Source organism: Nyctibius grandis, chromosome Z (genome assembly GCF_013368605.1).
Source record: "Nyctibius grandis isolate bNycGra1 chromosome Z, bNycGra1.pri, whole genome shotgun sequence".
In the NCBI taxonomy this organism is placed as follows: domain Eukaryota; kingdom Metazoa; phylum Chordata; class Aves; order Nyctibiiformes; family Nyctibiidae; genus Nyctibius; species Nyctibius grandis.
Window position 1 is genome coordinate 91974627 of NC_090695.1, and position 26077 is coordinate 92000703.

The following is a 26077-nucleotide window of genomic DNA, read 5'->3' on the forward strand; positions in this document are numbered from 1 at the left end:
AAGGTGTATCACAGTATCAGAGAGCAGAATAAGGAATTGCACTCTTTTCTCTTTAGATATTTGTATTAAAATCAGAAGCTAAAAACCCCACCCAAAACAACTGAAAAGAGATTTCTCTTACTGGAGAAAAACAGGGTTTCCAGATGCTTTTTCATCTTAAAATAGCTAAAAGAATTGTCTTTTAAAATTGTACTTAAGGCTTGATTTTATCCTAATTTGAGTTGGTGGTAAAAGTCAGGTGATTAATGATGTAGTATTAGGGATATAGTAACTGGTAGAAAGAAATCTTAATGCACAGCACAGGCATCCAAAATTCCTTCCTGGACGCTGGCTCCACCTGTGGTGTTACCTGCCTTTGTGGCCTGTCACGCACTGAGACCGCCACCTTCCCGCTTTTAAATCAGGATAGTAGTACTCATTCGAGCTGTTTGGATAGTAGCTAGCACTTAAAGATTCACCCCTAACACAGCTGCCTGAGATTTTGAAGTTTTTTTGCTTAATGATCTTTGAATTCTTTAGTTACGTGTCTTTGTCAAGCTAATAGAGCACACAGTTTTGATTAGGAAAGTGACACTATCGTTGTGGAGGAAATTCAGAGTATCTTCACTGAAGTTGGTGAGATACCGTGACATAAAATTCATGTTAGAAAAGAATATAATCCACAAGTAATGGTCCACAATTTCTAGATATTCCAGGCAGACATTTTTGGCATGATTAGTTTCCTGAGTGTTGAAAAAAAACCTGTACTAGCATGTGATATGTACACTGTTCAAATATAGTACTCAGTCTGCTCTAGAGGAACCAAAGCCAGCAACAAAAAAGGAACCACAACTTTTAAATGTCAGCATTTGCTGCATCAGAGAGAACAGATTAAAGGAGCATGAAAATAAAATGTTAGTATATAAATCTCTACATTAATAATGAAGCATTGTTAAATAAATGCATCACATTCATGTGATATTAGCATAGATGATTTAGCTGGTATACGTATACAACAAAAAGAAGTCCTGTGTTCTCTTTAGGTAGCTTCTGATAAATATCTCTTCTGTCAAGAAATTCAGTTACAAAAACCACATAAGGCTTTGCATTCACTTATGTCTACCCGCAGGTTTAGCAAGCAGTAACAGACAGTGCTTACTACAGTGAGAACTGTTGTTGAAGGCAGTGGGACTATATACAGTAATCCCTGTATATGGCTGTAAGCTTTCCAGAATAGAGACATCATTATATATTTATAAGCAAGGACGTGAGCCTTCTCTGTGTCACTTCAGTTTTTTGTCGCTGTAACTCCCTCACCCTCAGTAGAAATATGGGAATAAGCCTCTTTATACCTGTAAGCATCACATCATGCCCTGAGGTGAGGCATTGCTGAAATACACAGATGTGTAAGCCACAGGTTCCCCTCAACTTCCACCTGTCTTGATATCAAGCATTTCACAGAAATGAGCTTTAAAATATTAAGAAAAAGGATAAAGGTTTAACCATTACGTAAGTCCATTCAATATTACTAGTTTTACTGCCTTCTACTGTCCAATCATTTTTCGCATGACTAAAGACTGAAGGCTACAAGCTTTGACCTGGCCACTTGGTTTGCTTAGGAAGATTTAGTGTTTCTTTTGCTCCAGGCTTGCAGACATGCTTATGGACTTTAGTAGAGCTAGGACCTAAAAGGACCAACTCTCCTGTGGTCAGTTTGCCTGAGGACAGATGGGGTGGCAAGAAGCCTACTTCCCTCTGTCATGCTGCACAGCTGTGACTCAGATCCCAACTAACAACTCCTCTTGGAGTGGAAAGCAAGACAATAACCAGATGTCTTCAAAAAACACATTAGATCAAAGCCAGAAATTAAAATCAGTTGTTCCTCATATAGCATGGCCAGCATTCGGAAAAGAAATGTACATTTATTACAGAAATAAGACAATTGTCTAAAAGTGATTATATATTCTGGAATCTATTCCTCACTGGAACCATTTATAGAAATTCTGAAGAACATATAAAAGGAATAAATATCATAAATAAGTACAAAATAGCTTATTTTAGCATAAATAGAATATAGAAATTGTATTAAAAACTTACTTTTTTTCCCCCAATGATCGTATACTGATAAGCTGCTAAGTAACAATTTCTGTGAAGAGGAATACTTCCCAAAATAAGATGTTTGATTTATTCTCCATTTCCTATATATAAAAATTACAAAATTGTGCTGTTTGCAAAACAATCTAAGTTAATGTTGACATAGGTTACTCACCTTCTTTCTGCTTCACCAAGAGATGCAGTTGGGTGACTGGTATTTCTGCTTACTTCTGGCAGCTAGGTATTTTGATTTAATGTTAGACCCTGCCTTTATCAAACTGATGAAAAATACCTGTTCCAATGAGGTCTTGTGCCTTTTTAACACTGCCTGGGTTGGAGTACCAATGCTCCTCAGTGCAAGCTGTGTGCAACACTGTGTTATAACACAATAGCTTCTGCAAGAGTTGTTCATATTGTCAGTAGCCTCCCATGTATCTAACTATACCTTGCCAACACTGTGCTGTTAGAATCCACAGTGTGTTGTACACTTAATTTTCTGAAAGATTTTGGGGAGAGGGGGCTCTAAGCTCGACATCATCACAAACCAAAAGAGTAAACTGAACGCTTTTGTCACCAGGGACAATAACCTCTCTGAGGGGCGCCTGGGATTCCAGAGCGCCAGGGCAGATCACTGCCCGGGAAGGAAAGCACAGTGTCAGTAGATGGGCTGCCATAGCTGATGACATGTTTCCTTGCAGTCCTAAAAAACCCACTCACAAGAAGGGGTTTGTTAGGAACCATCTGGCTTTTTTTTTAACTGAACTTTTAGTCAAAAAAAGTACAGAAGATCACAGGAACTGAAGAGAACAAAATGTTTTATTGTTTAAAATATTTTACTTTTCCCTTTTTCAAGTTTCTGTTATGATCTCAGTCTTTTGCAATCATTTTATCAATCATTTTATGTATTTTTTGCATACATAGCAATGGATAAAAGGCACCAGAAAGAAAGAACTGTAAGCATAAATAACCCTAAACTCTGTCTCATTTAAATACTAAGTCTTCATAGTTTATCTATGTTGTTGTTAGTTCTTACAGAGAGCCCTGGAGGCCTGATCTCAAGCATGAGGATTGTTCTGTGTCACGCTCCAGAGTGAAGAGAGGTCCCTTCCCAAAAGAGGCCCATCCCAAGCAGAGGGCAGGCAGATACAGTTAAACAGGGGAATGCAATTCGATAATATTGGTCTGTCAAGGGCCTTATTTTTCATTCTATTGGAAATATGGTAACTTAAGACCCCTGAAGAAGAGTGGGGAATCTTTGCATAAACCTGTGAGGAACTACTTCTACCTGTAATGGATATGTTGGGAAAGCTTAAGAGGACATTTTGAAAATGAAACAAGTCAGTAATGTTGCCTAACAACTTTTTTTTTTTGAATAGAGGAATATTTGAATACCTGAGAATAAATTTTAGGTAAAATGAAATAAAACATGAAAAGACTTGAAAAGATAAGGATGTGCTTGTCTGATGCAACAGAGAAAGACAAGTCAGGGTTAGGAAGCAATAATGGGATGATGGCATTAAAGTGATGGAAAACAATTTCTGCCATCAGCCACAAATTGCATGTCAGTAGTTTTGAACTTCTGCATACTAAAGTAATCAGTGTTCTGGTTAAACTGAAAAGGATTTTACCACCCTGACAGAGCTGAAATCAAAGGAGGAAGTGTGGGATGGTTTTGAGGTTTAGTTTCACTGTCAAAATAATTAGCTGATTTCCAAATCTTGATGTGACAAAATCTGGTGAATCTCTTCAACTGGTGTTCAGTTGCGTTATCCGCTACATTCTTTGTTGGAAAGCTGAAGAATGTTTTATCAATCTCACTATTTAATTAAGCAATTAGGTCCAAATCAATACCGATGCTAACTTGTTATTATGAACTAATTTGTTAATCATATTGCCTATTTTAGTGTAAAAAGTAATTTACAGTTAATCAAGATATTTAAATTGATACTGTGTCACATCTGTTTCAATGAGCAACATGAGCCAGAACTAATGAGAATCTGGCAGATATCTACCGATAAATATAAAAGTTAATCAGCTTCCTGATTTAACCTTTGTGTGTCACATTGCATTCTGATTTAATCACGGAAAGCTGCTAAATGTCCCGTGACAGCTAAATCACATTTGTGCTTAGCTGTTGAGAAGATGGTCTCATAAGGAATTTGAATTATTTTGGAATTCCAGTGTAGGGCCTGAACACATCTCAGTTCCTGTGCCTCCAGTGCCTCCAGTACTAACAGGGTTATTAAAAACTTCAGATGAGGAGGAAAAGAGATACGCCACTGTCTTCACAAACCAGACATGCTGAACTGACATAGAAGGGAGGATGGGGACACCACACACCACATAGCAGTAATACCACTTCTGTGTTCATTACTTTCCTGCTTGCAGAAGCACTATACCTGTCTTTGGAAAACTTTGTGACAGGTTAAGAGACTGTGGAATTGGAAGCTATTCCATGAACTTTATGGATAATATACATAACTTCTGGCTCCTGCCTTTTTTTTTTTTTTGCATGGCTTGCTGTAATAATAACGTGAAGGATCCTATTTGAATGACCTCATGGGGAGAGTGAGAGCTATTATTTCAGGTTCTCCAAAGTGAAAACAGTGCAGTTAAGTCCTTCGAAATTTTCTGTCTTTGGAATAGTACAGGTAGGCTCAAGACAGTCAGGCACATGGAAGATATGAAATCATAGACAGATCAATCCTGGCCTCAGAGGGGATCATTCATCTTTGATTAAGAACTGACAGAAGTCTGTGGCTAGAGAGAGATCTGAAGAGCTTTGAATCTGCTAGGATGCCCTGTGGAAGATGGACAAGTTCCTGAGAAGGTAGGTTTTAAGATACGTTTTCTTTGAGACCTTTTTGATCTGAATGAGTGGTGCTTTGCTTTCTAAGAGTCAGGAGGATAATCTTAACTCTGAGACAACATTTAACTCCTGAAATTCAACATTTAACTGAAATTCAGTCAGATCTACTTAGAAGACAGCAGTGACCTGCAGCTGCCTGAAGTTGGAGAGCTAGGTCTGAAGCAGATCAGGGATTTTCAGGCTAAGAAAGGGCTATCTAGAGGCCTGAGATCCAAATGGGTTCCTTCAGGTCTGTTCAGAGGATGGACGGAGTTTAAAATTCCATTAAGGACAGCTCCACTCACTGGTTCTGCCATTTAAAACCATGCTCTACCCCTTCTGACTGTGGGCGGCTGCAGGGCAGGCTGGAGGGGCCTGCAGTACCTCCTCACCCCCAACACCGACAAGCTCTCAAAACACCATGTGTCCTTAAAACAGTCCCATTCCCAGGAGCACAAGCTAGTGCTTGTAGTTCCCTTAATTGAACTGTTTATGGTTTCCAGACACACGCAGGGTTTTCCAGTTTTCTGCTCTACTGTGTAACTAATGGATTACAGACAAAGGGATTGCAGATAAACCTGGGAAAGTGTCCAGTTTTGTTCCGGAATTATTCTTTTTCTGTGCACCAGCATGATTCTGTGGCAATAATAACATTTTACAAGGAGTTTAGATCAATATACTGATTTTTCTGTTTCATTTTAGAGTTATTAAAAGTCGATTGAATGGAAATTGTATAGAAGAGTTCTGGGAAAAAAAAAAAGGGCCATCTTCATAAATGGTATTGGTCATCTATTAATCTTTTGGGGCATTTTCCCCTACCTGCAAAGCAAGTGTCATGATGATAATTTATCTCAAAGAGCTTCCTAGGAAATGTTTGCAAAATGTTTTGGAAACCTTAGGTGTAATCTGTACTAGAACACTGTATTTTAAATTCAGAATAACTTCAGTATTGTCTTGAAAAGCACAGGAAGTATTTCCTTGTGGAAGCAGCTGGCTCGCAGAATTGATCACCTAACTGCATAAACAACAAAACAAAATTACAAAAAAACCCCAGCCAAACCCAGAAATCTTTATCAGTATCGATGGCCCATATATTTTTTATTGAAAAGGTTAGAGCGCACACCTGGGTGGAGCCCTCAGGCCTCTCCTCCCCCGCTGAGGGGCGCTAGCTCGACTGGAAACGGATTTAGGAATCACAACAGCTCTCCGTGGGCTCCCAGTCCAGTTTCAACGCTCAGGGACGGGGCCTTGGCGAAGAACGGCAGCCGGGCGGCGGAGCGCAGGGCCGTGAGGGGACCCGCCGCGCCGCCCGCCCCGACGGCCACCGCTTCCCGCGCGCCCGCCTCAGGCCGGCACCACCCGGCGGGGGGACGGAGCCCGCCAACGTAACTGCCCCGCCCTCCCCCGTGAGCATGCGCAGCGCGGAGAGGCCCGCGGGGCGGCCTGGTGCGTCAGGGCGCTGCAGCAGCGCAGCGCGAGCCGCCCCGACGTACGGCGTCAGGGCTCCGCCCGCCCGCACGTCGCCGGCGGAGGGTCCGCCCCGCTGGCGACACCTAACACCGGGCGCGGGGAGGGGGCGGCTGCGGGGCCCGGGCGGCGCGGCGGGGCCGCGGGCGGGGGTATATGGCGGCGGTTCTGGCCGCCCTGGTTGCCAGGCTCTCCCAGTCGGCCGCGGCCAGGTCGTACGGGGTGTTCTGCAAGGGGCTCACCAGGACCCTCCTCATCTTCTTCGACCTGGCCTGGAAGCTCCGCATCAACTTCCCCTACCTCTACATCGTCGCCTCCATGATGCTCAACGTGCGGCTGCAGGTGGGCGGCTCGGGGAGGGGGGGGCGGGCTGGCGGGACCCGGGGGAGGGCTCCCGCCCCGGGTTTCAGCCCGGTGGTGCCGGCGCGGGGACCGCCCGTTCCCGGAGGCGGCGGCTCGGCAGCCGCTGTGGCTTCCCCTGACTAACGGTGAGCGCCGAGGGACGCGTCCCCTGCCCCGGGGCGGGGGGAGGCCTTTGCGCTGCCTGGTGTCACCAAGGGGCTGTCGCTTGGGTGCCGCACGGGTGCAGTCCGCCCCGGAGGCTTGCGTTCGCCTGCGCTCAGCTGTCCGTACCCCGTTACGCCGCTTGCTGGGGGTGTTAGCAGCAAACCTGCCCCTTCGTCATCTCAAGCACATTCGTGTTACTAAGCCGTAGTTAAAGACAGACAATAGACTGTGAATATCTGCGTTTTGATAGTTCATTCCTGACACCCTGTAACAAGCTAATAAAATAAGCTAATAAAATAATTTTATCCATCGGTTTGTTTTTTGTTTTTTCTTTAAAGTCAAGAACAATTGTAGCAGGGAAAATGTAGAGGTAGTTTTAAATAATAATGTCATTGCATGAAAACGACGGTTCAAATTTAATGTGCGTCTCTTCTGTCTTGAGCCTGTTTCTACAAAATATGGAACTCCCTAAAACAGCTTTGACCTAAAGACATGAGGAGCTCTCACTCTGTGCAGGGTTGAAGTTTTATTGGTCTTGTGATGAAATCAAACCTTTACTTTTAACTTAACTGGCAACAGAAGCAGGCTATGGACTATCACAACAAACATCTGCTCTAGCCAAAGAGTGGACACTTTCTCCTCATAAACATAGCTGTAATGAAAGTTTTGACATCTGGCCAGTGGCCAAGTGCTGAAAGACAAGTCTGGTTGCAGTTTGTGACTTGTAAAAGGTAAGTTGAAATGGGAAGAGGTCAAAATGTGGTGTCTTGTATTTTTATTTTTGGGACTTGTCCTACAGTTCTGAAGCTTGAAACTGAGCCACACTGCCAGGAATTGCACAGGAAGCTTAGTAACCTTGGTGGCTAAAAATGCCTTGCCTTTGCTTGTTATCTTGGTTTGATACATAATAGTTCTCTTGTAACAACATCAGCTTGTCAGTTGACTACAATATAACTAATACTGTGCTGGTGCAGCCAGTCTGACCAGTTCCCTTGGGGAAGCTGTGCATGGTACATAGTTGATTCGTAGTACTGCGTGTCTGATTTCAGCATGCACTTCTGTTTACAGAAAGATTAGTTTAATATTTGCCTTTAATGTTAAGCCTCTAATCAGTTACAGTCTGTGTTCCCATTGGTTACGGCAATTCATACTGTTACACAGCGAATCTCTCTAGCTGCTCATTTGCTGACTCACTTTGATGCCTGTTACCAAAAGAGAGTTTGTAGCAGATTAAAGTGAAAATACAGAAGACAGTTTCCATTTGGGTGTGCTTCCTACCCCTTTGGATGGGCTCAAGCAGCCTCTAGGGAGACTTGTCTGTTTGGACTACTGTTACTTTCTGCAGTTGGGTCATTCTTTTTCTCTCTGTTAAAGATTTTTTTTTTCCCTATATACTGGGCACCAAGAAAACTGGGATATTAGTGTGATAACTTTCTGCATTCTTTCTCTTTAGGTCCATATTGAGATCCACTGACTGGTGACTTGGTGTGCTGCTTGCACTGTGTGCTCTAACTAGAGTCAATCATATTCTTCTTCAAATTCAGCCTGTTGTGAAACAGCAAAGCTATGCTTGTCTTCTCTAGGACTATGAAGAAAGAAGATTTAAACCAGAAACAAGTATGTGATGGTGGCCCAGATCATCACAAGGCAGCAGCTCACCTGACACACATACATTCTGCGTTGAACAATTCTCAAAATCATAGTAGCAGTTTACAAAAAGAATTATTTTATTTTAACACCAGGAATTGTTCTCTCTTTAATACTATACCTCTGCCTTCTGTTGGCAAGGAAATGCCTCCGAGTTTGAGTGAATCAGCAGAGGGGAACTCAAGTGCAGCTGCTCCTTGGAAGGATTCATTTCATCTGCATTTGTCTTCTGGGAAAGACAGTCTTGATAGGGTTTCTCACTGCATTAATAGTATTTCAGTAATGGGCTGCCTGGAAGAAGCTTGTAGTTTTGCTGGAAACTTTAGCTCACACTGTCCAGGAGACAACTTCGTATGTTTTGCACACTTCTGGCTGGGAAATTTGTGGTATAATCAAAAACTGCAGTTTCTGGAATTAGAAATGAGCAGCAGCAAAGAGAATGAATTGCAGCTTGCATTTCTTAAAGAGCTGGAGCTTGGTGGACTTCCTGATCTCTATTCTATCCCAGTTGCCTCACTGAATGAATATGCTATGGGACTCTTAAACAACCAGGAACCGTGTTTTTTTCTTTGTTGCTTAAACCTTGTATCTTCAGAGCAAACACTTGGATACAAGAAAATGCTTTCAAATATACAATATGTGACTAATAATTTTCACATCATACAGCTAGTAATTTCTGTGCTAGCTTTTGCACTAGTGGGTCTCTGGTATGCAGTAGTGAAGGTAAAAGAGTACTAAGATTTGAATAATTACTATTTTTAACATTAATAGAAACTTAATTGACTAAATAACAGACAAAGTTACAGTTCAGGTTTTAGTGAGAAGTAGACAAAGTAAAAATTATACTTGTGTAATTGCTAGTAAAACTGGCTGTTGGAATAATAGGGACTTTTTTTTTGTAAGGAATATCCGCATCTGAGTGGAAAGAACGTCTTAATCTCAAAACTCTTTGGGACTTCTGTAGGCCTGCCATTAAGACTAGACTAGAACCCAAACTGATTGTTCAGCACAGATCCTTTGTTTTCTTTAGGGTTTATATTAGCTGAGTGTTCTGGCTACTATTGACAGCCATTTCCAATGCAACTGTTTCTTGTAGAATTGAGTTCCTGCTCTGAATCCAACAGTAACTAATGTATCAGGCCTTAAAACACTTTGAACTGGAAAGCTGTTGGGAGGGTGGTCTTCAATACAGCATAATTCTCAGCAGTGTTAATTTTCAAGGATGGTACTAATTTAAACAATATCTCATGAGCTTTATTGCACTACAATAGACACTATAAACAATTTTCTAAAAGAATGTTTTCTTTCCTTGAAAAAGTGATTGTTATCACTGAAGCACAGTAATAATTTCTGGGCCTGTTGACTTTGGCTTTGGGACAGACTTCTGACAACAGGGTTTGGCAAAGAATGGAGCAAGCACGTTGGAATCGATAGAGCTGCTTGTGAATAAGAATTTGCAGGAATATGCTTCTGTGGGCACTTTGACCTACTGCACAATGAGTTTCTCCATCTAAGTTTGAACTCAGTGTCCAAAATTCTCGACAAGGGAGTTGGTGTAGGTGAGCTTAATGTGCTCCAGGGGCTTACCCAAAGAGGGAGGTATTGATACGGTGAGTTAGGATGCATTTTCAGCTCACCCTTCACACTGAGTTAAAAGTGAGGACTTAATGCACAGTAAAGTCAAGCCAATGATTCACACACCAAGTATCCTTTTTGCTAGCTAGCTTACTTCATTTTGGAAACAGAATAAGTGATGTTGCATTTGGTTTGAACTGGATTCACCTGAAAAGCCAGTATAGTTTATAATGTGGTGTTTATTTGGGTGTTAGCACACTTGTGTAGAGGAGTCCTTGATTATGAAGATGAGATGCCGGTTATCAGTGTTATGGGGAGAAATGTTGGAATTTTTTAACCTTATTTGAGTGCTGAAAGTAAGATATACTACTTTTTATGTTAAATGATATGTTGTATTTTTATTATCCCCATTGGTTGGCTATTTCTTCTGGATGTTAGAAATGATAAAAAGCCATTTACTTTAATTTAGAAAACTTTTTCCCTGGTGTGTACTTTCATTAACTGTTTATCTTACAGACTTTTGACCACATGACTACCTGTCACAAAAGTACCAAAAACCTCAAAATAATAATGGATTACATACTGTAAGTAATTATTTTGACAGCAACAGTTTCCTCTTAGTCAAACCATTCATACTATTCACTCCCATCTCCACTGCTGCAATTTATCACTCTTGCAGTGGTATTAACACGAGTGTTTGTGGATCAAGATTGCTGAAGCAATGTGAATCTGAAATCCCAAAACACCAGAAACAAAGACACTTCTCCAAAAGTCTGTAGCTTATTTGAGTTATAGTGTTAAGCTGTTGTCTGCACGCAGCTTGACTCAAAGAAACACTTGGCAGAGCTGAGGGTAGAGGAATGAAGGTGGGGAGGGGTTGGAGCCTGTTTAAGCCGGTTTGATTGCTAAAGAAAACATTGTGCAACTGCATCTTAATCTCTATAACTAGCCATATAGGTAAAGAAATAGTCTTTTCCTGTATGGTGAGCTTTTTTTTTTTTTTTTTTAAAGTTCCACATAAACACAATCCTGCATCCGCAACTCAGTGCTTGAACTTCCTAGATAAAGAATCAATTGTACCTGTAGTTGTTACTTGAGACCTTGTCTGTTCAGCTGAACAGTTTGGCCTGGAAGATTCTCTACTCTGCTCTACATCATTTGGGAACCACGTATTTAGGGAACCGTAGTTATATGCAACAAAAAATTGTAGGTGATATTGTCAAGTCAATAGGCAAGAGGAGCAGCTGAAGGCATGAAAGCATTAATCCAGTTTTTAACGCACCTATTCTTCATGGTGATTTTAAAGGGAAAAAAAAAAGGGAGGGAAAATGAAACATGAGAGAAACCACCTGTAAATTAGAATTTAAATGTGTGTACAGTGGGGTGCCAGGGGTTGTCTCTTTGTTGATGACAAGCCTATGCAGGAGGGAATCTTGGAATGTTGAATCATATTATGTATCACAGTCCAGCTAACATAGTCCTGTTTTAAGCAAAATTTGCTTTGGGTGAGTGGCCTTTAATCACTTATTACAGGATCACTTTAAATACATCTAAGGGAAATGCTGGATTGTTTTTTGTATTATATGTATATTGAACATAAGATATAAAGAATGTCTTAAGTGAGTGGATTTAATCCATTTTAAGATAGTTTATGTACTTTGCCTTGGATTTTGTTGCTTAAAACCTAAAAGGTAATTTTCTAACTTGAACATTCCTTCTGAAATTCAAATAAAGGATAGTTTGGTATGTTAAAATCTCACATGATATACTGCACTTTAAGCTTGGGGAGGCCATAACTTGAAAGCGCTGTTCTTGCACTAATAGAACTTTGACTGGCGGCAACAATGCTCAAGGCTTTTACTGCCTGGAGGAGAATAGTGAACCAGAAGGATGGCGATCCTTTGAAACTATATATAAATCAAACACTATGGTTTAGGCCACTCTTCTCTTCCTACAAATGTTTTAATGTTAACTCATCTCAAATGATGGAAGGTGTCTCAGCTTCCAGTTTGTATGGAGTTTCGTGGCTTCAAGAAGTCAGCTGTGGAAATTGCTTTTCTGAGTAAATATGCTGTTAGGGCTGAGACAGGTGATTATTATAGTACAGAAGAATAACATTTTTAGTAGGGGTAAGGGACATTTATACTGAACCGGGAGTTGCCTTCTTATTTCCAGTTCCTCTCTCGTCTTGCTATTCTGTTGGTGTTGGAAAGAGGTATTTCTAAGCAAAATGTCAGGGTTCTACTAAACAACTCGTGCTTTCTAAAATTTCATTGATCAGTGTCCAGATCCTTTCTGCACTACATAGCAGAGTTCTATTTCTGCCATTAGAAAACAAAGTAAGTAAGAAAATATTCAATATTTAGAGAATTGCCTAGTAGTTTCCCATAAATGTACACCTGAGTGGAAATTTACTATATGGTGTACTGCTTTGAAAAAGAAAATATACTTTTAAATGTGTGCGCACAGAGCTCTGCACGTAGATAAAAGTGTTTTATCACAGTATGATGTTGGAATGCTTATGCAAATGCTTATTTACTTTCTGACATTACAATGCAAAATGCCATAGAGTTGGTGTTGTACTTCTCAGTGTGATTAGCTAGTGCAATCTTGGAAATCATCGTGCACCATGAGACAGTTTTATCTGTAGACATTCAGCCTTTTGCTTTTTCAGTGTTGGGTTGAGTTTTTTTTTTTGTTTGGGTTTGGTGTTTTGTTGTTTGGGGTTTTTGTTCGTTTTTTTTAGGACTGTAAAGACTGCACTTTCTTAAACTTTGCCAAAGGTTGCTTTCTTTCTCCTTTTCTCCTCCCTTGTCCCTCCTTATAGATATACACACTTTTAATTTTTGGAAGAAGCAAGCCTGTACGTACTTTCCTAATGTATCATCTTACTGTCAAGTTGTTCCTTTTGTTTTTGTGGCCTGGTCTTACCTATATTTTCCTTCTCTTCCCTCCCCATAATTTCTCAGCATAAGCTGATATTCTGTTCCATTTCAGAAACACTCCCCTGTAATTAATTATGCATAACAAATTGACAGAAACCATGCAGAGATGTAAGCATCCACATTCCGTCACTAGGGTGTATGACAAGTGGTATATCTGACAGAGCCATAGGTAGCCAATGTGACATATTTCTGCTTTTCCCTTCAAAACAGCTGCTTTGATTAAAATCTAATATTTAATTCAAATTTGGAGTACCTCTGTCAGCTGAGAATTGCAGCTAGAATTTGGGGCTTATCAAATACATTGAGGTCAAAACTTAAGAAACAGGCTAGCTTCAATACTCTTCAGGTTTTTAAGTCATTAGTATAACTTTCTGAAAAATTCACATGAATGTAGTCTTAATATTGTAAAACTTTGTGTTCTGACACTTGTTTCTGTGATGCACAGTCAATAACTGGGTAAAAAATTTTTTTTAGGATTTAAAAAAATATTAGTGATTAATCTCCTTTCAATATCTCAGACTACAAAGCCTCTAATCCTTAAGGAAGAGCTGCATTCAACAGAACTTTCAAATAAACAACTTGTTGCCTATGAAAACATTAATATTTATGATCAGTGATTCTGTGATGAGCTCACATACTTAAATACAAGGACATAGATATCAATCTGGTGACGATGTGAAAACAAGAATAATATGGAAGTGCTAGAATGATGCTATCCTTTACCACCCTGCACTAAGTAAATCCTGTTGGTGTGTGCTTTGAAATTAATCCTGTATTGCATTCCAAAATCTCAACTATCTTAGACTTTTTGGAATTGGTGATACAAGATTCAGACCAAGTAGATGGTTATTTCATTGTTAATGATGAAATCAATTTAAAAGCTAAAACACTTTAGAAAATGGCCCAAGGGACTTCCAGAAACAAAATCTGCCTTGAAAAGATCCAGTTTATTTCTGTGATCTCAATATATTTATAGTCTGTTTTGCAAATCTCTTTTCTTCCTTCTTGTGGAAGATCTGTATAAACTGTTAGCAAAAATGGTTAAAACCCAACCTTGTAACAGTATCAGTGTTCTTTTATTTTCTGGTTGTAGTCAATTTTACCTCTTATCAAATATAAAAATACCTAGATGTAATTTAAACTTTTGTTCTTAAAAGTAGGTACATTGAATGCTTAGTGCCTGATTTGTCAGTTGAAGTTGAGTGTTCCATGAGCTTTCTTGAAAATGGGTTCTGCTACCTGCTGGTGACAAACACTAATTTTAAATGCTGACACTTATACTTCCCGTGAACTGTGATGTTATCCATGCAGAACAATTTTAGTCTATGGCCTTGGTCTTTGGCCCATTTTTTTATTTTATTGCAGTGTGGGAGGTGGAGAAGGCTGGCACAAATAATTTTTGATTGTTCCAGAGAAAGTTGTTTACAACTTTGTATGTATTTTAGAAATTTATTGTAACAGTTTTTAACTTGTGAGAGGAGTTTCCATAGTAAACTTGAAACCTTATGAGGTGAATACAGACTTTTGAATAATACAGAGTGCTGTCTAAGCTTCCAGAAGCTGTTGGTTGTGATGCTGCTCGCTTACGCCACAGGAGGGAGTTAAACATCAGTCTTTTAAATATTTTTCAGTTACGGCATTGTTTTTTTAGTACAGTGCATTTCAATTTATAAATATGCTGACTTTGACTTGTCTTACGGATTGTCACTGCAAATAGCTTGATGTACAAAATCAATACACAGTGGTAATGTGTTGTAACTGTTTACAGTTGAACTCTGCATACCAATTGATGGGTTTTATCAAGCTATTTAAAACAAATAAAATTCTTTTTAAAAATTATCTTTTGTCTGTGCTCAACAAAAGAGCTGGTTTCAGTGCTTCTCATTCCACTGTATAAATTGTACAGATGTACTTAAAGAGATCATGTTTCTGACAACAGAAAGTCAGACAGCGAGTGGCTTTTTCAGCGATACACTTCGAGAGACGTGTGTTTACTGAATACCAAACAAATTAAAAACCTGTGTGAGAAGAAAAGGGCGTTTATGCTTGGCCTTGGAAATTTGGTGTCTGAGCTCTAGGCTAGCTTAATCATGTTAGCCACCAATAGTCATTCATAGGCATTCCTTTTACACACTTTTTTTTTTTAGTGACACACCTTAACAAACCAGTTACCTTGGAATTACAGAGTGTATTTCCTAGAAACTAGCTCTAATCTTGCAACATAGCTTCACTTTAGAAGGGGGAAGCAAACCATGCTAAATATGTAGAAGGGCCATAGTAACTCTCTGGCATAAGTCAGGCTAATGTTGCTGGATGTTTCTCTTCAGGGTTAAAATCACCTCAGTATTAGCAGGTAGGTCAGACCTCTTGTTTTTGCTAAATAAAATATTCACATTAAAGGAGTGGAATAAACATGTATCTCTGCTTAGTGTTGAGTACTAAAAAACATATTTAAAAAAAACCAAACCAACCCCTCACTTTTAAGATATCTTCTGAAAGTTGCTATCAGATTCCTTTTTGATTCTAGACTCAAAAGACATAATTAACTTACAGTTTTTGTTTGATCTCAGGGTCCCTTTATGCCAAAAGTGGTATGTTTGAGGAAGTATGTAATTGTTATGTGCTGTATTTATTCTGAAAAGAAGTGGTATTGACAACCCTGAAGAAAAGGCTGATACCTTGAGTACAAAATTAACAAGTACTGTTTTTCTTAATGATGAATGCTGAAAGCATCTTCTCCCTCTAAACATGCATTTAACAGAAAAAAAGAAAGGGGCAGGGAGGAATGAATGTAGTAATCTAATAAGGGCCATGAAGTTTCGGCACCTGGTTAGACATCGAGTTAAGGAAGTGCCATCAACGCTCTCTGTGCACCTCACTGTAGATTCCTCATTGCTTCTGGAATTTGCATGGTACATACTGAAGCAATAGTTTCTAACCTCTTTGGCTACCCATGATGTTGCAGCCACCCCACTGTGACAGTGATGTGACCTAGCCTTAATTACTCACGTTGTCATCACTTTCAGACTTTTTATTGGTAGTTTTATATATATTTGTATAAACGGGCACGATACCTGCAGTACATGGGGAACTTCAAGGACCTCAGCATACTTCTGCAAATGAACTCGGCAACAGACATGCTACCACGTGCATATCCAAATCTCTTCCTATTATGATTTGAAGTGTTTTGAAGTCAGATTCGAGTTGGTGGCCTATGACTTTGCAGTAGTCTGTGTCTTTGTTCATCTCATACTATAGAATTTTATGGGAACAGCTCATCTGTACAGGAGCCCAAATTTCCTCTATGGAAATCAGATTGCCAGAGGCACCTTTTAGCAATTTAGACCCATCACAACATTTACCTCTTCAGTATGTTTCTTAGCTCTTGCCTTTTCTGGCAGCTTAAATTTAAGTAGCAGCTAAAGACCGAAAAACCAAAACCTCAAACCAACCACAAATACCAAAGATTCTGCTGAAGACATTCACATTTCTTAAGGAGACGATTTTTTAAAAGTGGATGGAGTGCTTTACCTTCCATTAAAAAAGAAAATGTTAGACGGCAGTCTTGTTATCAAGAACTGTGGTGTGCTTTTAAAAAGCACATTGTAAGTCTCTTGAGCATTAGGAAGTGCTGTTTCTATTTGTTATCACAAATATTTTCTACACATATCAAAATATTCCTTCATTTATCTTTAACCTCACAGTTCAAAGAAAAGAAAAAAAACTAAACACATTTTGGAATTCTTTTAAGTATTATGCATTGTTAAAAGTATCCCCAAGGGCAAAAGACCAAAACCAACACAGAAGTCAAATGCTCACATCTTGCTCATTGAAGAAAAAACCAGCAGCAGTGACAAGCAGGATGTTTTTGATGCTTTTTTTGGGGGGCTAGCGGCTGGAGCCCTTAATCACTTTAGCTGGCAGTTACTCACAAATAACCCTTTTGAGCTCAGGAATCCTGTCTTACCTCGTATAATAAAAAAATAATTTGTACAGCAGAGATTCCTAAATCACCTCTCAGATCTTAGCCTTGCACTCCCAAGTATTGCACACTGACTGCAAGCGTGTATGACCTGCTCCAGAGTTAGAACAGTTACAACATTTCCGACTTCCGGTCTTTGCTCCCCTCCTTTGCTATAAAAACATTTAAGATTAAAAGAAACAAAAAAAAATATTTTTATGATATCGCATAGCACCTCTGAGGGGCTGGTCTTTCATTTTAGGTCAGGTTTGTAGATGTTAAATTTTCTGTCAATCAGGCTGAAAATCAGAGACTACCACAAAGACTTGATTTATTTGTGAAGACAGACTGAAAATTTTAACCTTTTTCCAAGTTGGACAGCCCTCTATCATCTTCTGTTCCCTCTAGCTGCTGAGTGAGAACTGCTATATGTACAGACTATAGCAGGTTTCAAGGCCTTCACTTTGATATATGGTGTGTGTTCCCAACAATCTGTTGGCTAAAATAAAACCTGTCCGGTCTGTGTTGTCACTGTCAAACATGATTTTCAGAGCTCTTCCTCACATTTTCTTTCTCATTTATAATCATTCACTTGCAGTTGATAACTGTACCTCCTGATTTCTTTCTGTTTAGCTAAATTACTTAATTGCTAATGCCAGCAAGCAAGCTAGAAGTCTTTACAGATTTTCATCACTGGATGTTTTGTTGTGGTCAGTTCATCAAGCTTCTTTGCTACTTGCTCAATTTACAGTTAATTCTAATATATTTTCACAAAGTATCCATAAGCCATTGTAGCTGTTCCTGAATGGATTATTTAGCAGTTTCTCTTTCCTCCACATAGGAAGTGGTTTTTCTGAAGGCCATTGAAATAGCATTGTCCAAAGGTTCAACTCCAATTTGTATATTGCTATTGTTACTATAGTTACTATAAAAGAATGCTTTTATCAGTGAAAATACCTCTGGTAAATCTTTGTTACTCATATGTGCGTGTTAAATCCAGCAGCTGATCTGCCTGGGAAGGAACTGCACTTCTGCCTCCTAGCAGATATTCTAGCTGTGATAGATAATAACATACACAAGATGACTCTTCTCAACCTAACATACAAAACCTGAGAGGTAAGGAATTAACTTGGGATGGGGGGGAAAGACCAACCAAGAAAAAAAATGTGCTTTGAACATATACTTGGTTTAATTTTGACAGGTCATTTTACCAGAAACATGGGATGAGATGATGTGAGTTACAACCTGAGACAAGAGGCAACATAGGTATGATCTGATTTTCCTTTATAACAGGAACTCTGTCAAATAGTTCAGATCTCATGGAGGGAGTGGGATTAAGTAAGGACTGGAAATGAGCTCATAGAAAAGAAAAAAGTAAAAGTATTTTACATCCATTTTATGGAAAAGGAAAATTACACTTTTACTATTTTTCCCACAGAGTTATTTCTGTTGTCCTTCCAGTCCTACATATACCTTATGATAACACAGAACTAGAATGTGAAGCAGTCCATTAAAAATGTGGAGAAAGCAAGCAAGGTTTTGGGGTTTGTTGGGGTTTTTTTTGCATTTCAGAAAGTATAATCAATAAAAGAAATCTGATAGTAGGATTTATCTGTTTAAGTAACTTAAAGTGGTTTTAGTAGGACAAATCACAGCTTCAATCCTGTAATCCAATCACACAAGATCAGTACTGATGTCTACCCTTGTTGACTTAATCAGAGCTCTGTAAGCCTGAGGATCTCCCTATGTGAACCATACTACAAGGTCTGGACTTGTGTATTTTATGGGAATGTCCTTAAATTTAGACCAGGCCTACTGTCAGTAGAATCAATGTGAATCTTTCCAGCAATTCAAATGGAGACAATACCATGTTCCTGAAGTGCTTTGAAATTCATTGCATACTTTCCAAATATTGTACTCCTTGTAGAAAAACAATCTTAAAATGTAAATGTATTATTTTGAAACAAAGAGTCAGCATTTACTAACAGAGAACTATGAAAATAAAATACACAACATCCAAAGTTACAGCATATTGGATGGGCTTCTGAAACAGGGAAAACTCCTAGGAATTCCAGTTTATAAAATGGTATCATTTGAGTAATTAAACTGATAACAGCTTTTGCTAAAGATTTTTACATAGCTTTAGTCACTATTGTTCTCTAATCTCAGATATTCTCACATGAACTGTGCAAAGTTATCGTTAGCAAGGTTATTACAGCCTTTTATGCAAAGTAAGTGTAACTTAGTTTTGTTGTTTTTCTTTTTTTCACTGGAGTATTTAAATTTAAATTTGTTTCTTGACTACACATTGCTATCCTGCTATACGCTGGCTCTTGCATTACTTTGTCCAAATTCAGCTGCTTGATGTTGGTGCTGCAGTTAAAGAAAACAGAGTTTAACATTTTTATCTACTACTAATGATCAAGAAAATATATTGGACTATCTTCTTGAAATGGTGAGTTAATGAAGTCACACCAAATTACATTAATTAGAAAGTCCTTACAAGAAATTAGGCTGTTAGAAGGAATGGGTATGAAAAAATATTTTCAGAGCTCTTTTTCTTTTGTCAGTTTAAATCACTGCAAATTCTGCTTTCAAATTAATCTGATAAACATTGTTAAGTTGCAATCATTTCTTCTTACTGTAATGAAGAATCCACAGTTTCTCCCAGTTATTCTAAAGGGTGTTGCGATTGACACGCACATCAGCAGAGTAGTAATAGAGCGTCTCTCTGCAATTTCCACTTATATCAGAAGACACCCCAGCTAACAGTAAATTAAATAATTCAGGGAGAATTTTACATGACTTTTTTTTAATTTGCTGTTATTAGCAGTGGCTTTATTAAAGAAGTACTACAGAAGTGTTAAACAATTGCTAATTGTCAGCAGAAGGTGACGAGAAATTATTTTAATCAGGCAGACTCAAACTCGCAGGTGAAGTCTGCATCTAAACCTTTGCTAATGGGCTCTGTAAGGAAATCAAAAACCAGTTCCTGTTATTCAACCAATTATTGAACATAAGTGGACATGCCTCTGTTCAAAACTGGACTAAAACCAACGTAGTATATCCACACCAGCTTTGCAGCAGCCTTCAGAGAGTCTTTTGCTCATCATACTCCCAGCATACCTCTAATCTTGTGATCTAGAGATAAAAGCCCATTTCATCAACATAAAATATTAAATTGTAGTTTTCTGACTGCATGTATATAACCATATGTAAATATTTACATATAAACATAAAACATGCATTAATATCTTTGCTTGTTTAGCTCAAGAATAAATTTCTGGTTAAGTGCTTTCCACAAATGATAAAAAGTCCAGTAGCAAAAATGGAAACACATCCCTAAGTGCTACATTAAGCATGGTGAAAGCATACCTTTCTTTTCTGTTGTATTATTCTGGAATTAATATGGATCTTCCCAAATCCCAGCATGATAAAGATACTGCTTTACTCATTCCTATTGCTTATAGTCAGCATTCTGGAATAACATCTTTAACTGATCAGCAGTTTAGATTTCTGAGAAGACTGCATTATCTGCATTTATCTGTCACTACTTGCAGTTTCATAATCTAATAAAACCAATATTATCTCCTTTCTAATAGTTTCAAGACAGCCTTTCATTATTTTAGCTGAAGAATATGAAGAAGAATTTATCTCTTTTTAACTCATACCTGTATAACTCAGCTTTACTAAAACAGAATGAAGTACAACATGTATAGAAAGGAGAGCTTTGTGCAAATTATGCAGAAAGTCCAGACCATTTCAGGAAAAAGCAGCAGCTAGAAAAAGAACTGCCAGGCTACTGTTCTTCATAAAGAGTAAATCTGAAAATTCCATAGAAGCAATCAGGACACCGAAGATTTAAATATAAGAAATGCCTAAAAATACTTCCTGGAATGATTTAATCTATGAAGGAGACAACCATTCTTGTCAACTAGTTAAAAAAGGTTTTCACTGTGAGAGAATGAGACATTATTTAAGAATATAAATAGTGCTCAGATAACAGTCTATTTATCTTGTAAATGTGATGAAGATGTTGAAAAAATTATCTGTTTGTTTTAATTGTAGTTATCTGCCATCTTGTTTTTCAGGTTTGGAGTCTTCCATATATGCTGAGTTCTGGAAAAGCCTTACAGATGGGAATAAAGAGCAAGGGCATGATTTTGTTAGTCATGAGGATTTAGCTGTGCTCATTATCCACCTTCTTCTGAAATGCTTTCTCTTCTAGCAGGAACACCAGAATGCAGGACTTAGCAGGCCAGAGAGGAGAAAACATCCTTGCAGAAAAGAATTCATTTGTTCTCAGCTGGTACAATAACTGAACTAAATATCCTAGATTCTCATGCTTTTGAAATGTTCTCAGTCAGCAGCAGATTTCAAAAACTTTTATGTGAAAAGTCTTTCAGGTATAAATGTACTGTTATTTCCTAAAGCTTTAGATTTTCCCCCACAAATGTATAAGGAAATAGAGAAGATATTATATTTAAAAAAATATCCTTTATCCAGTATGAAAGTGTTGAGCAGTACACATTTACTTGAGTAGCTTTGTGGATTAAAATTGTGCAGTAGATATTTTAAATATGTGAATCATTTTTCTACAAAACATGCTTTAATAGTTCTGCAAGAAACTTGCTTTCAAAATATATCTCCACCATCTTTGTTTAATTTTGGATATTTGGAAATTTTCTACATCCTGCTGAATGGCATGCCTGATGCAGACATTCTTAGAGGAGAGCTTGCATCTGTACAACTGAGATTTCTGGTATTTGAAAATATAATGAAGCTTTTAAAGATACACATAAAAGAGGAAACAAAAAATGTTTAATTGAATTACTTTGTAGGACATCAGTTTTTCATGTGTCTATTGTATTTCGTACACTAAGTCATTTTTTTTTTTACATTATGTTGCTTGTTTTATCTGAAGCATGGCAATTTGCCAACCTTAGCTTTTAGTGATAAATTCTGCTATACAAAGCAAAAGTTTTTATATCTGAGGCCGCTTCCTTCTGCTATTTTATCATCTTCCTGGTTTTGTCTGTTTTCAATAAATGCCTTTGTATTTTCACATCTTTTATATGCGTGTATACACAGATCCTTTCCTCTGCATTAAAACTGATAGTTGCAAGTTGGTAAGGATAAAAAAGACAGACTGTTGACTTCAATTTCATTGCACTAATATACTATATGGATGCTTCTGTATTACACTATAAAAAGATGTTAACATATTGATATTAAAAGTATTTCCTGAATTTGGGGTGGGGAGGCAGGGGTTGATGTTTCATAATAAGGTTTTAAAATGGAAATAATCTCTAGGTACAGCTATATTTGAGTACTACACATTGACACACGGAGGCTGGGTTCTCACAGTGAAAATGCGTTATTTTAAAGCATCTCAAATTCAAGCATATTGAAATTTAAAATCTAAAAAGAAATTATGGTGGAAGCCAAACATCTCTCCTTTATCTGTCCCAAGAGGTTGAATATTTCTGCCTGAAGAGAAAAATCTAGAAAACTCAGCAGTAAGGAGAAGCCACAGAGATCCCCACATACATGGGGGAACCCAAAGAAACTTGAGGGGAAAGAGAACTGAATCAGGAGTGGTCAGGGGAGAAGAATGAGATCAGAGGAAAAAAGTTAAAACTTGCAATGCAGCAGACTGGAGAAAAGCTTTTGGAACTTACAAGAAAGAGAAGCTGTCCCTGATGTCACTGCCCATTTTAGCAGTCTGTCATGAATTCCTCTTTCCCACAAAAAACTGTTACTAAGGATGTAGGCTGCAAATCATCATGTACTAATCTTTTTATGAAGCTGTTTTTGTTGTTGTTCTGTAGACCTATTGTTCTTTTACAATTATATTAATAGACTAAAAATAACAAGCGCAGTTCAGACTTAAATTACAATTTTGTTTCTTAAGAATGATTATTTTATACTGTGCTGACTGAGATCACAGAAATCCTTTTCTGACCACAGAGGTATAAGGTACCAAATTCATCCTTCATATAACTCCACTGAGGTAAATGGAGTTACATAAGGAATTAATTTGACCCGTCTCCTCCATTTCCTTGGAAAAATTCTTTGTTTTAGTGCTTGCCAAGTTTTAACTTTGACTCTCCCTTGCTTAACATCTTCTTGTACTTAGAGACAGTTTTTCTTTCTTTAAGAGAAATACAGGAGAAAGACAATTAAGGTGAAGATCTGCTTTTTAAATTGAAAGTACACTTCTTATGGTAAGAAAATACCAAAACTTTTTTGTTTTGATATAGAAGCGTGTGGGATTATTCTTATATTCATCAGGATATGAAAAGAATAAAATAGTATGTATAGCCATGAGAGGGAAAGGATTCAAGTGATGTTTTTCTGCCTCAGACCCCGTGTGTTTCTTTCTAACTACAGTAGCTGGAATAAATAGAGACTTTTCTTAGTTACAGACAGTAAGATTTTAAAATGTTACACATCACCTTTTAACAAGGAATCACCTTCTCTTTGCACCTGGACTCAACAGGAGTTATGTATTCAAAAATAACCTACAAGAGAAGCTGAAGGCATACTATCACCTCTATACAACTGCAATTTCATTATACAATAAATTTCGTTTTTTGGATGGCGACATGGCACAAAATTCTTTGTACAAATTCAACCCACCAGCACAAGGAGTGGAGAGTGGTTTTACTCCTGATGTTTTTATGCTAGAGTTGCTATCGTCTGTCTTTCTGCTGCCGGTATAAAGCCAGGATAAAGCTTGGTCTAAACACTGTAGCTCATAGCTGGCTAATCTTGACAGGAATGCAATTACATGCTCATATTTGATCTTGATCAATTTATTACCATTAGATAATCTAGTATTGCAGAGATCAGACATTAACAAGCATATAAGTCTGACTATGGGCACAGCTTGAGAAGGGCTGAGCATGAGGGATCAGAAAGTGAAATTGATGGAGAGTCTGATTCAGAATAAGGTTAGGATTATGCAGGGATATTGTCCCCACTGACAAAATAATTGTCCAGCAGCCTGCCTTCCTTCTTTCCACACCATCTGTGTGTCACAGTCTACCAATGCTGCAATTGTGCCAATGCAACTGTTTGTGGGACCAGAGTGTGAACTTAATCAATGGAATAATTCTGGTTAGAAACTATTATTTTAGACAGAACTTTTAAAATCTGGATTGAGTCATCTGATTTACAGCATGGCTTCGCAAACGGTTGCATGAACAGCTGAGAAGGCACTAAAAGTCACAATCATTAGTTGCCAGTTCCTGCTCCTGTCTAAATTTATGGTTCCATATTTATTAAACCCAGATTTGTGCACTGCTGACTAGCCAGCAGCAAGATTTGAGCCAGCTCTCGTGGAGATACGCAATTGCATTTCAGATGCTCACTGGTGAATCAACAAGAGCACCTGGTCTAACCCTTCTAACACTGTATGTCATGAGCGAGTCCAGCTTGTCACTTGGCTGCTGTATGTACCGTGGGATGCCAGCCCTGTTACACTGTGGAGTTGTTTAAGAATGCTTCTCTGGATGGGGAGGAGGAAGGAACTGTGGGGGCCTCCCCTGTTATCAGCACTACTACAATAAATCCCTCAACTGCTGACATACATACACAGCTAGAGCAGGACTCACATATGGTTTTCAGGCCAGCTACAGCTCCCAGTGTAGGATGAATTTGGAATTTCAAATTCCCAGGCCTCGGTGAGACTGGAGAGTGGTGTGCAATAATACATTTAACCATCTCAAGCTGGAGTTAGCCAGCAGAGGTGAATTCACAGACTGTGGCTACTTCTCAGGGTGGGAACAGTCCGGCCTTGATCAGTGCACTCTCCTTTGGAGAATTACTTTACATCCAGCTCTTTCATTTTCCTGAGATAGAAAAACCCTCTCAAGCTTCATGCAAAATTCCACTCATGATCTGTTTCAGCCCATGTCCTTTGAATTCAAGTCCTCTTTTTCTGTTATTTTAGGCACAGCTTTCACGCTAGAAAGCATCCTGTTTTTGTCTAGTACTATGCATAATTAATACAGGTAGAACAAGTTCTAATGCAAAGTATATTTCAGATCATAAGCATTACAGAGTTGGTGGACCTCCACAATTTTTAATGCATTCGGTTTTCCTCACTGGGACATTCTGGTGTTCTTTACTCAATGACTCACCAGTAGCCCTATCAGTGTTACACAATGGAAACAAGCCCTGACTTCCGAAACCAGTAATATTTGATGCTAGGAGTAGATTAAGCTCATTTAGAAGTCTCAAAAAAAACAACAACCCCAAAATATGTCAAGAACTGGAATTTGAAATAAGCTGCAAATAAAATTTACGATATGATTTAAAAGTTTATCTGGAGAAAAACCCATGCAAAATTCTTAGAAGAGAGGCATCTTTAACTTTGCATTTTTGACTATTTTAAGGGAACGAGCTTCCTATCCATACAAAAAAGCACCATTCATAAAAGATATTTGACTTGCTAAGCTTCAGCTTTGATGTTCCCCAAAGCAATATAAAATACTTGCATGTAAATTTTTTTTTGCAGTAAATGAAAGGTGCAAGCACTTTCGAAACCGTTAAGACAACCAGCAAACAGGATTTTCAATAAACGTATTTTTCCAGCTGAGACAAATATGATATGTGTGACAGCATAAACATTTTAAGAAACAATACATGGCTAAAACCCATCTGCCAGACAGAGGAAGTCATAGAGTTTGCCTTAGGGGTTTAAGAATACCAGATTATTCAAGTATTTATAAATTTTAAAAAATGGAAAAAAACCCCATGATGATGGACTAAGACCTTCCTGCCTGGAAACTACTAGGCAATGCTTCTGAAAAAATAAAAATTGTTTGATCATCTAGATTTGAAACAAAAGTATTCTTTAATACAAGGGCTGAATATCGATGACAGTGATTCTGACTATCAACAAGATATTGCCTTAGGAAATGTAATGCTTGCACAATTTTTCTACAAATGTGAACATCTAAGCAAGTAGTAAAGTCAACCAAATAATTCTAGTTTACAGAACGTTGCACAACACCTATATTATTTAAGATGTATCTACATTCTTTA

At 38.3% G+C, this 26077-nt stretch overlaps 1 protein-coding gene across 4 annotated transcripts; it reads left to right on the plus strand.

The window, feature by feature from the left end:
- The first annotated feature begins 6364 nt into the window (after positions 1–6364).
- Positions 6365–22068, plus strand: SMIM10L3 (small integral membrane protein 10 like 3). 4 transcript variants are annotated; one of them, XR_011050047.1, is made up of 5 exons: positions 6365–6730; positions 18024–18139; positions 18225–18289; positions 19193–19254; positions 21115–22068. XR_011050047.1 is itself a non-coding variant. In XM_068422610.1 (2 exons), exons 1-2 carry the CDS (start codon positions 6545–6547, stop codon positions 8367–8369), a joined length of 207 nt encoding a protein of 68 aa, XP_068278711.1. In that variant the 5' UTR covers positions 6365–6544; the 3' UTR covers positions 8370–14901. The 4 variants fall into 4 exon arrangements, 1 of the variants encoding a protein (XP_068278711.1); XR_011050046.1 differs by lacking the exon at positions 19193–19254; XR_011050048.1 differs by lacking the exon at positions 19193–19254 and having other exon boundaries at positions 18027–18139.
- The last annotated feature ends 4009 nt before the right edge of the window (positions 22069–26077 follow it).